Source organism: Mustela nigripes, chromosome 15 (assembly GCF_022355385.1).
Source record: "Mustela nigripes isolate SB6536 chromosome 15, MUSNIG.SB6536, whole genome shotgun sequence".
NCBI classification, from domain to species: domain Eukaryota; kingdom Metazoa; phylum Chordata; class Mammalia; order Carnivora; family Mustelidae; genus Mustela; species Mustela nigripes.
In genome coordinates this window covers 27,911,109-27,924,344 of record NC_081571.1, presented here as the reverse complement: position 1 = coordinate 27,924,344, position 13,236 = coordinate 27,911,109, and the positions used below count along the sequence as shown (strand labels likewise).

At 36.0% G+C, this 13,236-nt stretch overlaps 2 protein-coding genes across 8 annotated transcripts in view; both read right to left on the bottom strand.

Annotated features, from left to right (window-relative positions):
• ZC3H13 (zinc finger CCCH-type containing 13) overlaps positions 1-6,281 on the bottom strand; it is a 101,190-nt gene extending 94,909 nt beyond the window's left edge. For all 6 annotated transcript variants that reach the window (XM_059378290.1, XM_059378292.1, XM_059378293.1 and 3 more), the window contains exon 1: positions 5,935-6,281. The gene's annotated coding sequence lies outside the window, so the exon portion shown is untranslated. The remainder of the gene's footprint in view (positions 1-5,934) is intronic.
• Positions 6,282-6,471: 190 nt separating this feature from the next.
• CPB2 (carboxypeptidase B2) overlaps positions 6,472-13,236 on the bottom strand; it is a 56,055-nt gene continuing 49,290 nt past the window's right edge. For both annotated transcript variants that reach the window (XM_059377454.1, XM_059377455.1), the window contains 2 exons: positions 11,279-11,366; positions 6,472-7,223 (listed from right to left, as the gene is read on the bottom strand). In XM_059377454.1, the coding sequence (XP_059233437.1) occupies positions 7,039-7,223; positions 11,279-11,366 (273 nt within the window). In that variant the 3' untranslated portion in view covers positions 6,472-7,038. The remainder of the gene's footprint in view (positions 7,224-11,278; positions 11,367-13,236) is intronic.

The window sequence follows — 13,236 nt, the reverse complement described above, 5'->3', positions numbered from 1 at the left end:
GAGAAAAATGCAAACTACTTAATATTTTCTCTATCTTAACAAAGCTTGAAAAAGAACAGTCTAATCAAAACATTTATTTTCAATAATATAAAGAAAATTCAATGCTGATAAAATGACTTTTTTTCAAATAGGCTACAGAACTAGAAGAAGTCAAGATGTTTCTGTAACTTATAATATACTGACATAAAAGTCAAAGATGCTAAAAGTGATAAACAGGCTATCTTACTATTAGTAAAAACAAGACAAATTGTAAAAATATTTTACTAAAGTAAATAAAACATTTAAAGCTAAAACCATAACAAAACAAATCTAAGTATATAATAATCAGGTGACTCAACTGGAAATGAAAACATCAGATAACAGTATTATGATATATGTTATAGAAAAACATTAAATTCTAGATCTAGAAAAAATTAGTACATCACTGTGGGAACTGGGTAAGAACTGCCTAAAAGGGGGGGGGGGGTAAACCATATCACATTTCATATAATACAATTAGTTGAAATCTTATCAATAGTCAAAAGTTACTAGAATGAATGGAGCTAAGGAAGTAAAAGTTCCATTTGGTATAGAACTGGTCTCCATAAAATTCACAAATTCAAGAAGTTCTTTAATGTGGTTTCAAAGTAAAGACATATCACTTGAAAGGAAATTAAATCTTGATAGTACCAAATCAAAAGTTAAAAAAAATTATAAACAATATTTGGTTTAGTTAAGATACTTTTCAGTTCACATTTTTAAAAGAATCTTAAAAGTAAGAACAACATTTGACAAATGAACAAAGATAATAAACCAAGAGGAAAACAGGAAATGATACAAGATGGTAGTTTTAAAATGGAAAAAAAAGGTATCTTATTTTTTAATATAAATACAATCATTTTAGTAATTATTTTTAATGACTCAAAGAAGTTGGAAAATGACTTTACAAATCTTTAAGAATTAGCATAGATGTCACATTAAGAGTAATAGTTTGTTGCAACATAAAACCACATATGTATCAACTGTTCTCCAAATAAGGAACAATACAACCAACCCTACATACAACAGTTAGTACTATAAGATAATCTTTGGTTTCATTCTCAGCCCAAATGTGAATTTACAGAATAAAATTTGGTAGAATTTCTTATGTTCATTTGATTTACTGAACTGAAAAGTTCTTTATAGAATGGAAGGCCAAGATAAACGGAACTAAAAAAAACATCTTCTAGAAAATGTAAAGCTTTGATTAGCTGAGAAAACCACTTTTTATAATTAATACCTGAGCAGGAATCAATAAAAAGTGAGTATGTCACACAAAACAGGGAAAGTTTAGAACAAAAACAAATGTTCAAAGTCTTATTATGTTACTATAAATATTAATAGAGAGGCGTATATTATAATCTTCATCCACTAATTCCATTTTTAAAACATTTATTGGGGTGCCTGGGTGGCTCAGTGGGTTAAAGCCTCTGCCTTCAGCTCAGATCATGATCTCAGGGTCCTCGGATCGAACCCCGCATTGGGCTCTCTGCTCAGCGGGGAGGCTGCTTCCCCCTCCCTCTCTGCCTACTTGTGATCTCTCTTTGTCAAATAAGTAAATGAAATCTTGAAAAAAAAAATATTAATAACCTTAAAATTGAATGAGTTCTAAAAGTTTCTTATTAGCTCTTGGGCGCCTGGGTGGCTCAGTAGGTTAAAGCCTCTGCCTTCGGCTCAGGTCATGATCTCAGGGTCCTGGGAAGGAGCCCCGCATCGGGCTCTCTGCTCAGCAAGAAGCCTGCTTCCTCCCTCCCTCCCTCTCTCTCTCTCTCTCTCTCTCTCTCTCTCTGCCTGCATCTCTGCCTACTGTGATCTCTAACTGTCAAATAAATAAATAAAATCTTAAAAAAAAAAGTTCCTTATCAGCTCTTATTAGTTATTTGGAACTTGGAAAACAGGCATACCATCCCCCCAACACTGTTTTACCCTAACCTTACGTTATTTCCCTCCACTACCAATGGAAATAGTTCTGCTCCCCAAACTCCTATATAGCTGCAGCATGCTGCCACTCCCAACACACCCTCCTCTAAAAAAATTAATGATAATGCTTTCCATTATTAGGGCAACAGCTATTTATTATTGTTCCTGAAACACTGGTCATCTAGCATCTCCTTTCTTGTTTTTCTGAGGGCTCCACGTATTAACTCTACTGTCTTCCTGCTCTATTACCTGTTGCTTGGATCAGCACTCTGCTACTCCCTTGACCTACCCCCTGAAAACCATGGCTTCTCTCTAATTCTACGAGACCAGTGCTCTAACCCCTGAGCTACGGAGCCCCGCTTCTTCTCTCTAATTCTAGATCACCAACATAAACTTTGAAGATTTCAAAAGGTTTGGACTACTATGTGAAAAACAAGTGAGGGCTGGGATCTTAACACCCCTCCTTGTATGTATCCCTGCCACTAAAAAAGTACCTTCCTACAGAGACAAAGTTGCAGTTGCTTGTACATGTGACATCAAGAACTACTCAAGATTCACCTACATAGTTACTGTCACTGGAACTTCACTTTGAGCTACTGTTGAGTCTTCCAACTTAGGGAAAAACAGCAAAGTAAAAGTCATATTCTCAGCATCCAACATTGTCAGACTTCCTCCTAAAATTGCAGAGTTTGAGTACCAGCTCTATGTTATAGGGAGGTCATAGACAGGAAAAAAAAAAAAAAAAATCTGAGGCAAAAGGGAAAAAGTAGGACTTGAAGTTTTCTAATTGAAAAGGAGAGGAATTCTTCTGGTCATCTGTCTAGGAACTTCTATCAGTAGTCAGCAATAATAAGTTTTTGAAATATTATTACTGAAATATTCATGACTGACAAAGAAAATGCTTTATGCTTATAAAGAATACAAAATAAAATATTTTAAATACTATTTGTCTAAATATATACACATAATCTGTAATACACCAGAAAAACACTTACTCATTCATATATGATAATTTATTAATTTAAATGTATGTTACCAAATAAAATGACTTAATTAGAATTGTCAATCTAAAAATCGGGACCCTCAAAGGGACCCAAATAAATACCACAATCTAATAAAATATAGATTTAACTGAGGAAGGGATAAAAACCTTTTTTAATTAATATCTGAACGGGCTTCAATGAGCAAATGCTTCAAAGTATGTAAGAAAGTTAGAAACAATAAAATAAAAATGTAAATATTAAAGTCTAGCACCTAAGTGGCTCAGTGAGTTAAGACTCTGCCTTCAGCTCAGGTCATGATCCCAGGGTTTTGGGATTGAGCCCCACATCGGGCTCTCTGCTCAGCAGGGAGCCTGCTACCCTTTCTCTCTCTGCCTGCCTCTGTACCTACTTGTGATCTCTGTCTGTGAAATAAATAAATAAAATCTTTAAAAAAAAAAAATAAAGTCTTCCCTATCTCAGAGACTTTAAATCTTTTCCCTCCAGTTTTGTTTTCAAATCAAACTTTGATTTCAAGTTGTCATTACACTTTCATTCACATCATCATGTCTTTATATCTTTCCCAAAGACCATCATTATCAAAGCCCAGGTGACACTGGTGAAAGTCTATGGAGTTATCTTCCCATTTCTCCCCTGCATTTGAAGAGTAAATAAATATCAAGGTTTTTATGGTATATTTTCAATTGAAAAAAAGGGGACAGAGTCTGAACCTATTAAAATACAAGAAGAGGGTCTTAATAAATGGGAACAGTTCCCTTTCTCCCTCCAAAACTTAAAGTATCACAAAGTACTCAAAGCTACACCCTATAAATATGGCTAAGAAAGGGGAAACATACAAATGATCAATGATTCCTGAGGCCTAAATACTAAAATCTTGTCAATAAATCATGTATCAATTCTAGTATCCTCATTTTAACCCATAATTACAGCTTTTTGAGGCCGCATCTTTCCCCAGCACAAATAAAAGCATATATCATTTTAACCTGGATAAGCCACAGCATAATATTAGGAAACTGTCAAGTAATTAAACAATTAAAACTACATAAATGTACTAACTAGTAGAATAAATTCTTATCCACTGAAGTTCTAAAATTAAAAGGTTTATATTAAAAATAAGGTCTCTTCCTATTTATAGTTCATATTTTTTAAAGAAAAAAGTTAAGTTTATCTGATGCATAGTCTGGGAGAATATTTCTAAAAAATAACTTTCTAAAACAATCTTACAGGTTGCTTAAAGACAGACTAAAACAAAACCAAAAACAAAATAACAACAACAAAAAAAGAGACTAAAACAATTCCAACTTTAATTCCAAACAGAATTAAAAGAACTACACTGACTACACCACTATGAGCAAGGCAATACTGCAGCACTGTGCAGAAAAAAAAATTGTTAAAAAGACTATGAACAGAAAATAGGCAATGCTAGTAACTACTATAAAGTGAAATAAACAGAACTGCAACATGCATTCTATCAAAAAAGGAATAAAGACACTTTAAATTGCAACACCAGTTAACTTTCAACTGTTATTAAATGTCTATTTAAATAGCTACAACTCTACATGAAATGGAGAACTGGGTTGGGGGAGGTGGGGAAGACTAACATCCACTGAAAACCAACTCCTCAAATAAATGTCAATTAAACAATTGTGCTGCCTGTATTTAACCGCCAATGCATACTGTAATACAAACTAACACAACTTACTAAAATCCTAATAACTTGTACAGAAGTGAAAATAGCATCCACCTGATTAATTTTAGTATTAATTGACCAATATGAAAATGGATTGATTTGCATATCTTAAATACAGAATCAATATTCATTTTGAATCAGCGAGAATTAGGAAGCCAGTAAGAGGCATGCATTTGATAGAATTGGATCCTACCAGCTCCACACAGTAAAAGTCTAAGTTTCATGGTGCATCTATTTTTACTGATACAAATTGCTACATACCGGCATCAACCTTCTTAGCAATCTCTTGTTTAAACTGTCATCCTATAATCTAAATATTTCATTAAGAAATTGATTATTCGAAAATCTACAGATGATGTCCACAAAACTCTTAAAAATATTATCGCTTAGGTACTAAAGCCAGTAATTTCAAGTATTACAAAACTAGACTCCACTAACTGGCACCATATACACATGCATGGATTGTACTGCATAAACATTTAGATTAACTGCAACAGTACCATGGACTTTGAAAAGCTGAGGTGTGAAGATATTTTCCAAACTTTTAAAATTATTAAAAACAAAAACAATAACCTGAAGGGCCAGTCTATGCCTGTAATTTTCGGAGTAGTTCAAAGTATGTGAAAACCTCACAATATAACCAAATCGCTTAATATATGCTCCACAAACAGGATCCTACCAACATCATTCATGTAACATCAACTCTGAATGACTTTCCAGCCACATATATTATTTTAACCTATTCAGAAAGAGGTAATGCCAAACAGCAGATTCTCCCTCCTTTCACTCCACTTTCCCTAGTTTCTGACGGATAGTTGCCCAAAGTAACTACCTAGGGAATGTAAAGATAGGGTAGCACTCCTCAACCTTCACGATCCAAGTCAAATTATCACTGCCGGGAAATAAGCAAAACCAAATAGAACCAACAGTAAGATAATTCTTCCTAAAAGTCTGGAATGCGTAAAGAGGGAGCCTCTAAATCTAAGACCATATTCCTCCCCCGGTCCCGTGCATATAAATGCAAATACTGCGCAAGGGTTCCCAAGCTTTTTTGGTAGGGATCCAGAACAGTCTTTTGTCTGAATTCCCGTCCTCTTAAACAAACTCGCCGGAATCAGAACACGAGCGAGAAACGAAGCCTGAGCCCAGGGAGCTATTGCACAGTTAAGGGTGGGATGCTCAAAAAGAGCTCAAAATCCTGGCGTGACCCAAGAGGGATGGAGTCCAACCCAGGGCCTCCCCATTCCGGGTCCGTCCAACGCTTTTTCCCGGATACCCACACCAATTCACAGAATTCAAGCTTACCTCCTTCCCGAGCTCCTGTCGCAAGCACAGTCCGGAGGCGCTACCGCCGCCACCGCTCCGAGGAGCGGGAGAGGCGACTCTCTGTCCCCGCGCCTAGCCCCGGGAAGACGACGACGAGAAGCAGGTGCGCGCGCGGCTCCCGGGAACCGGCTCTTCCCTAGCGAGGGGCCCCTGGGGCGGCTGAGAAGCAGAGCCCACCCGCCGCTTCGGTAGGGTCAAGTGAGACTGAGATGTAGAACGAAAATGAACGAAGAGAGACTGGAGAGCAAGAAAAAGCAACGAAAACACTACCAGGCCGCTAGGAGGACCGACTCAAAATGCCGCCGGAAGTCGAGTGTTTGCCCTGATCCCCAGTGGACAGAGGCAGCTTCCGGCCGCCGGATTAGTCGTCAGCGCGCAGGCACCGCCCCTTCGGAGACACGCCCCTGGGCGTAACGTCGGCTCGTTGGAGTGTGGTGAAAACCATCTAATCCCCTTGGAGTGGAATCCCTGAGTCAGGGAGAGCCAAAGTTTCCCATAAAAAGTGAATTTAAGAGGGAGAGTTTACTGCTTTTATTACATAGTTTCTTACAATAAACATCTGTTGTAAATGCCACATTTGTTGTTGAAAATAACTACAGTCGTTCATTCATTTGCTCAAAAAGGTTTCCTGCGCACCGGCAGGTGGTGTTTGTCTCGTTTTTGACACTCCTCTACTTTCTGGGCCAACGCTTATTACTGTGGAGCAAAGGACACACGGTTGTGTTTTTAAAGGCGCAAGCAATTCACCGAAAATTTGGAGCAGAAATCTTTAATGTACTTCTAACCCCCTTTCCTTTTGTGGTCCGATGATCTGCAAGAAACTGGTTATTAAAATTGCTTGAGGTGGGTGGTCAAACATCCTGAATCAAAATCCGTACAAATTTTTTAAAAAGGAAAAAGAAATGTGAGCCCTTTTCTGCCTTAATTTATGGTAGCATTTATTTCGTTCTTTGACAAAAGCAAGGAATGGGAAAATCTTTTCTCAAAACTACTGATAAAATCTTAGAAGAATGGGTACAATGATTTGGTCTTGTTGGAATCAGTAAATTAAAATAGGAGAGAAGAGAGAGAAAATGAAGGGAACTAAACATTCTTGATGACATGCTCAACTATTTTAGAGACAGCGGCAAGAGCTTCTGTGCAAGTGGGTCTGATGTAACGTTGTGGCAACAAGAATCCATATTCGCCTTTATCTCGAAGTTCAATTGTAAACGAATATTTTATGCCTAAGTCATAGATCCAGTCATCTGAACCTCCAGGGGCTAGGTCTACAAGAAGAAAAAAGAAATTACTTTTTGAAATCCAGATGTCTCAAGTTAATGAACAAAATGGATTTTTTCCCCTAAAAATAAGAATAGCTTTATTTTTTTTTTGATTATTAAGTAATCTAAGTTTCTGGTAGAAAGTAGAGATGGAAGAAAAACAGGTTAAGGAAGAAAATAAAAATTACCCATATTTCTGCCAAGGAGTAATAATCACCATTTAATTTTAGTGTTTCTTTCTCCTCAGTGCATGTTTTAGCATATTTAATTTTTTCCAAATGTATTAAATAAGATCATCCTATACATGCAGTTTTATAATACTTCTAAACATAATCTATCTGACCAGCTTTATGTATCAATGACTTAAAATCTACATTATCATTTTTCATGATCTCATAACACATAGTAAAGCTGGATATAATTAAGTATAATTAAGTTCAATAATTATCTCCAATAACTTGGGGATGATCTCCAATAACTTGGAGACCTTTAGATAATTTTTTTCCTATTTCTAATTGATATAAACAACTTTAAAATGAACTTTCTTGTTTTCACTAATTGCTTCTTCATTTCTTTAGAATGTTCTTACCTAGAAGTAGATTCACTTGTCTAAGAGTATGTACTTTTTACAATTATGCTACATGTTCCCAAATAACCTTCAAAAGAATTGAACCAACTTACATCTCTGTACTAGCAGTATATGAATATGTCCATCTCACCCTCTCATACCATGCATAGGGAATTGTGTATTTTGGGCAATTTTATGGGTGAAAATATTATTGAATAATCTTGTTATTTGATTACCACTGAGTTAAACATTTTATTTGGTATATTTATTGTCCAGCATTATAATTTTTGTCAGTTGTCTTTGCTCATTGTTTTACTCGTTTGATTTTACAGATTCTTTATAATAGCAACATTAGTGTTATTAGTCTTGTGTAATAGGTGAATTTGTTTTCTTATTTGGTTATTTAGCTTTCAGCTTGCTTTATGGCAGAGTGTTTATATTAAAATATTTTATCTATCTTTGATTTATTTTAGAGAAATATATGTTAGTAAATTAATTAATTTCTTCTAAGTTGTCAGGTTTTCCAACCCTATTAATTGAATAACATTCTTAGAATTGTCTCTTTTATGGGATAATATGTGCCGTTATATATTTAAATGTCTTTCTGTTCTCACTATTCCCTCCTATTGGTATGTCTTTTCCCAGCTCAGGTCCACAGTCTTACTTACTGTAAGTTTAAAATGTGCCTTAATATCTGGTTGGGGCAAATTCTCTCTTAGTCTCATTTTTCAGAAAAATTTTACAAGCTTTTCTACCAAATTCATTCTTTCAAAAAAAAATTCAAAGTCACTTAACTGTTCATTGGAATTGCATTAAACATACAGATTAATTTAGCACTACTGACACATTTTTATTTTGCTTTCTTACTCAAAATTGTAGTAGGTTTCCCCTTTTATTTATCCTCCTTTATGTAAACCAGTAAAATTTTCTAGGGTTTTCATATAAATATATGGATTTGTATGTGTACACACATACATACATTTAACAAGGAATCCACATATATGTATCTATATATATATGTGTGTGCACTCTGAACATATGTACATGTAGAGGAGCAGTAGGATCTTTTCTCCATTTTATTATCTACCTGATTATTTTTAGTATATAACAGAGCTTTAGATTTCTGTATATTTACTTCATAGCCACCTTACTCAACTTTTGATTGTTAATAATATTTTTGGTTGATTTCTACTTTTTCCAGGTTATATATTTCATATGCAAAGTGATCACTTTTGCCTCCTTCTAATGCTTATACTTGAATTAACTACAAAGGTGTTTACCAAAGCATTGTTTATAATACTGAAAATATCCACCAGCCAAGGGCTCAATATGTTATTCAGCAAATATTTCTGACCACCACTATCAATATTTGGCATTCCTTCTTCCAGCCATTTTCTCATGCTCATGAACACATTCTCATAGATGTATGCCAACTGAATGAATGGAATGAATGAATGAGTAGAGATGGGCAGATTTCTTCACACCAGACTCTGAGACACCGTGGTTATGCTTTGGGGAGCAATGGCGGAGAAGATGATAAGAATCGAGAAAGCTCTGAATTGTGAAAGGAAGCTGTGTGATCCCTCACTGACAGAGCAAGGACCTGGGTCAGCAGAGGCAGCAGTGGGTCAATGACACTAAGAGACTGAGATGCCATGCAGATCAATCTGGACCCGCTTTGTTCAGAGACATTTTGGGGTTGTTGAGAAGGGAAGAAGAGGAAGATTCTGGACTTCCTACAAATATGGCATCTAGTGCTCAAGCAACTTATTGAAAACAATATGAATATGATTATTAAGATGAATGTGTTTTTATATTCCCGTAGATCACACCCGTTAAAGAAAACTACAGGGTTTTGAATATTGTCTCAAGACCTTCTCACAACCCATCTTCTCTCCCTGGTTTCCCCCCTACAACACTGTTTAAACAGGCAGATACTTATCAAGAAGGTCTCCCAGAAGTGTTACCTATAGAGAGAGATCCTTCTAGGCCACTTTAGCTAAGGAGCCTCTCTCTCCTGTAGTCATTCTCAAACCTTAAGCCTATTTTATTTTCTTCACTTCTCAATGGGATTATACTATATTTGACTACTTCATTGTTTGCATCAGAGATTGGCAAACTTTTTCTCCAAAGGACCACACAATAAGTACTTTAGGCTTTGTGGACCACAAAGTATTTCACAATTACTTGACTCTACGGTTGTGAAAGCTTTTATAGACAATATGTTAAGTAAATGGGTGTGGCTGTGTTCAAATAAGTCTTTATTTTTGGATACTGAAATTAGAATTTCATATAACTTTAACATGTCACAAAATCTTTTTTTCAGGGGCGCCTGGGTGGCTCAGTGGTTTAGGCCTCTGCCTTTGGCTCGGGTCATGATCTCAGGGTCCTGGGATCGAGCCCCCCGTCGGCCTCTCTGCTCAGCGGGGAGTCTGCTTCCCCCTCTCTCTCTGCCTGCCTCTCTGCCTACTTATGATCTCTCTCTGCCTATCAAATGAATAAATAAAAATCTTTAGAAAAAATCTTTTTTTCAACCTTTTAAAAAATGGAAAAACTGAGGTATCTGGGTGTCTCAGTCAGTTAAGCATCAGACTTTTGATTTATGCTTAGGTCATGATCTCAAAATTGTGAGATCCAGCCCCTCATCAGGCTCTGCACTAGGCATGGAGTCTGCTTGGGATTCTCTCTCCCCCCACACACATTTGCATGCTCTCTTGCTCACTCACTCTCTCTCTCTCAAATAAATAAATAAAATCTTTTAAAAACAGAAAAACCATTCTTATCTCACAGGCTAGGCAAAATAAGTGGTGGGCAGAATTTGGCCTATGGGTCATAGTTTGATGAAACCTGGTTACATGTTTATTTTCTGTTCCTATTTTGCCATCTCCTCTTCTAGCTTCAAAAGGAAAAAATCATTGTCTGTCATCCCACTGTGGGTGAAAAGAATCCCTTGATAAATATATGTCAACAGAAATTAAATTTAGAAATATTTCTTAAGAGTTTACCACATACAAGCTGTCATTGATGTGATACAAAAAAAGGCATTTAACTATATAGTGTGGTTTAGTGGGCACAGCCTGTTATTAGAAAGCATCTAATGTAAAAAGGGTTCCCTAGGTTTGTATAGTGTTCAACCTGCACAACTTTGCATAGGAGCCCTGGACATCTCACACATTCTTTTGGCCCTTTATGGCCTTTCCTGTTTCACTCACCCAGTGTGATGCCAATTCTATAATCTCTACTCTGCAGCAATGAACATGAATTCTTAAATATCATTTTGGCTTCTTTTGAGGGTACTCATCTATTAATATAGCCCTGTTCAGTGTTCTCATAGCTACTATGCTTCCATTCCTAATTGTTATAATCCAACTATTTTACATGTGACCTTGTTTAAAGATTCCATTTAGAAAAAATAAATTGACACAGAAAGTCCAAACACATAGATTTCTTTAGTACCTTACAATTCTCCAAGACCTTAAAAAGAAATACTTACAGAAAGTTTCTGAACCGCTGCCATGAGTATATCTGATATTTTTATCAATCTTCTCAATAGCACGGGCTGCTTCACTGGCCACTAGGGACTGAAATCAATAGAATATGGAATTTCAGTTAATGTGCAGCTTTGAAGCAGGACATATAGGAGTTTCTTAATAAAACAATCATATATTAATTGAATCAAACTGTATATAGGAAGAAATAGAAAATAGAATAGTGGTTGCCAGGGGCTTGGGGTGTCAATGAAATGTGGAGATGTTGGTTATGGGATATAAATTTCCACTTATAATATGAATGAATTTTGGGGATCTAACACACAGCATAGTGACTGAGTTAACAACACTATTTTATATATGTGAAAGTTGCTGAGAGAGTAGATTTTAAATGTTCTCACCACAAAAGAAAAAGTTATAATTATGTAAGGTGATGGCTGTGTTAACTAACTTTATTGTGGTAATCATTTCACAATGTGTAAGTGTATCAAGTCATCACATTGTACACCTTAAACTTATACAATGTTACACATCAATTATAGCTCAATAGAACTAAAAGAAGACTGTACATATGAAAAATCTATACAATAGGAATAAATAAACTTTAAAAAAATATTTTTTGCTTTATGGAAATCACAATTGGGTGGCTTTAAACATAGACCCTTCCAACACATTGAAAATTTAATTTAACCTGAAGGAAAAATAATTCTCACATGCTTTTTGGTTTTCAGGAATCCACTTATCATATGAAATGAAGTAGAGCTGTATTTCAAAGACAAACAGCCTGAGGTCACCCTATTCCTACACAAAATTATCACCAAACTTTATATATGTTTTTAGAGAATTAAATTAAATTAAATAATTTACGCGGTGGGGAGGAGGACCAGAGGGAGAAGGAGAATCCTGGAGCAGACTCAACGCTAAGTGTAGAGCTTGACAGTAGGCTCAGTATGACAACCTGAGATCATGACCTAAGCCAAAATCAAGAGTTGGACACTTAACCAACTGAGCCACCTAAAAACCCCCAAATTATCACCAGACTTTAAATGTAACTTCTCAAAATACTACATATACCTAATGCATAGATCATTTCCTTCTCAGACACTATTGTCTTCTTGTGTAAAATGTCTAATAAACTCCCAAAGACCCATCAGGTAAAAAGAATCATGTGCCCACTATGGGGTGGGTTAATAAATAAATCCCTTATTCTACTACATTTGGTTCTAGCTTATCCAGATCTTTTATGAGGCTGATGCTAGCACTCACTGACCCTCTCTCAAATAACCCAAAGGAATATCAGTGCATATTACATTGTAGCGCTCCTTTGTTCAAAAAATTTTAATGAAACCCCATTGTCTACAGAAAAAAATGCAAATTCATTCTGACATTCAAACAAGCTGACAAGATCTACTTTCTGATGGTGTCACCCTCCACTTTCACACTCCCATATACTTGAACACCTCCCGCCCCCCACCACCACACACACCTGAACATGTGTTCCTGTGGGGAACACATTTCCTGAGCTTTCAATGTCCTCCCTTCCCTTTCTGCTTCTAGAATTCCTATTGTTCCATTTCTGGCTAAAAATTGATCTGTTCTTTGATGTCAATAGCCTTTTATTATTATTATCATTTTCTTTATAGTATGTCACCCCTTAATATATGATAAATTCCTCCAGTACAAGGACTTTATGCCCTGGCTTTTCTACCATCTCCTTTTGAATCAGTTAATAAGGCCACCCCCTGCTATCCTAGTCAGAATTGAGATCTACCATCTATGCCACTTATTTAGTAGTTACTGCATTTAGAGTATAACTATTCATGACATTTGCTAAGGGCTGAGCTCCCTAACCATTTCATGTTCTCTTGAAGGGCAGGATCACATCTAGTGCTTCTTTTAATGTCCACCAAACACAATATTTTACACGAAATAACTCTCAACAACTGTTGTCATAAGAGTAATA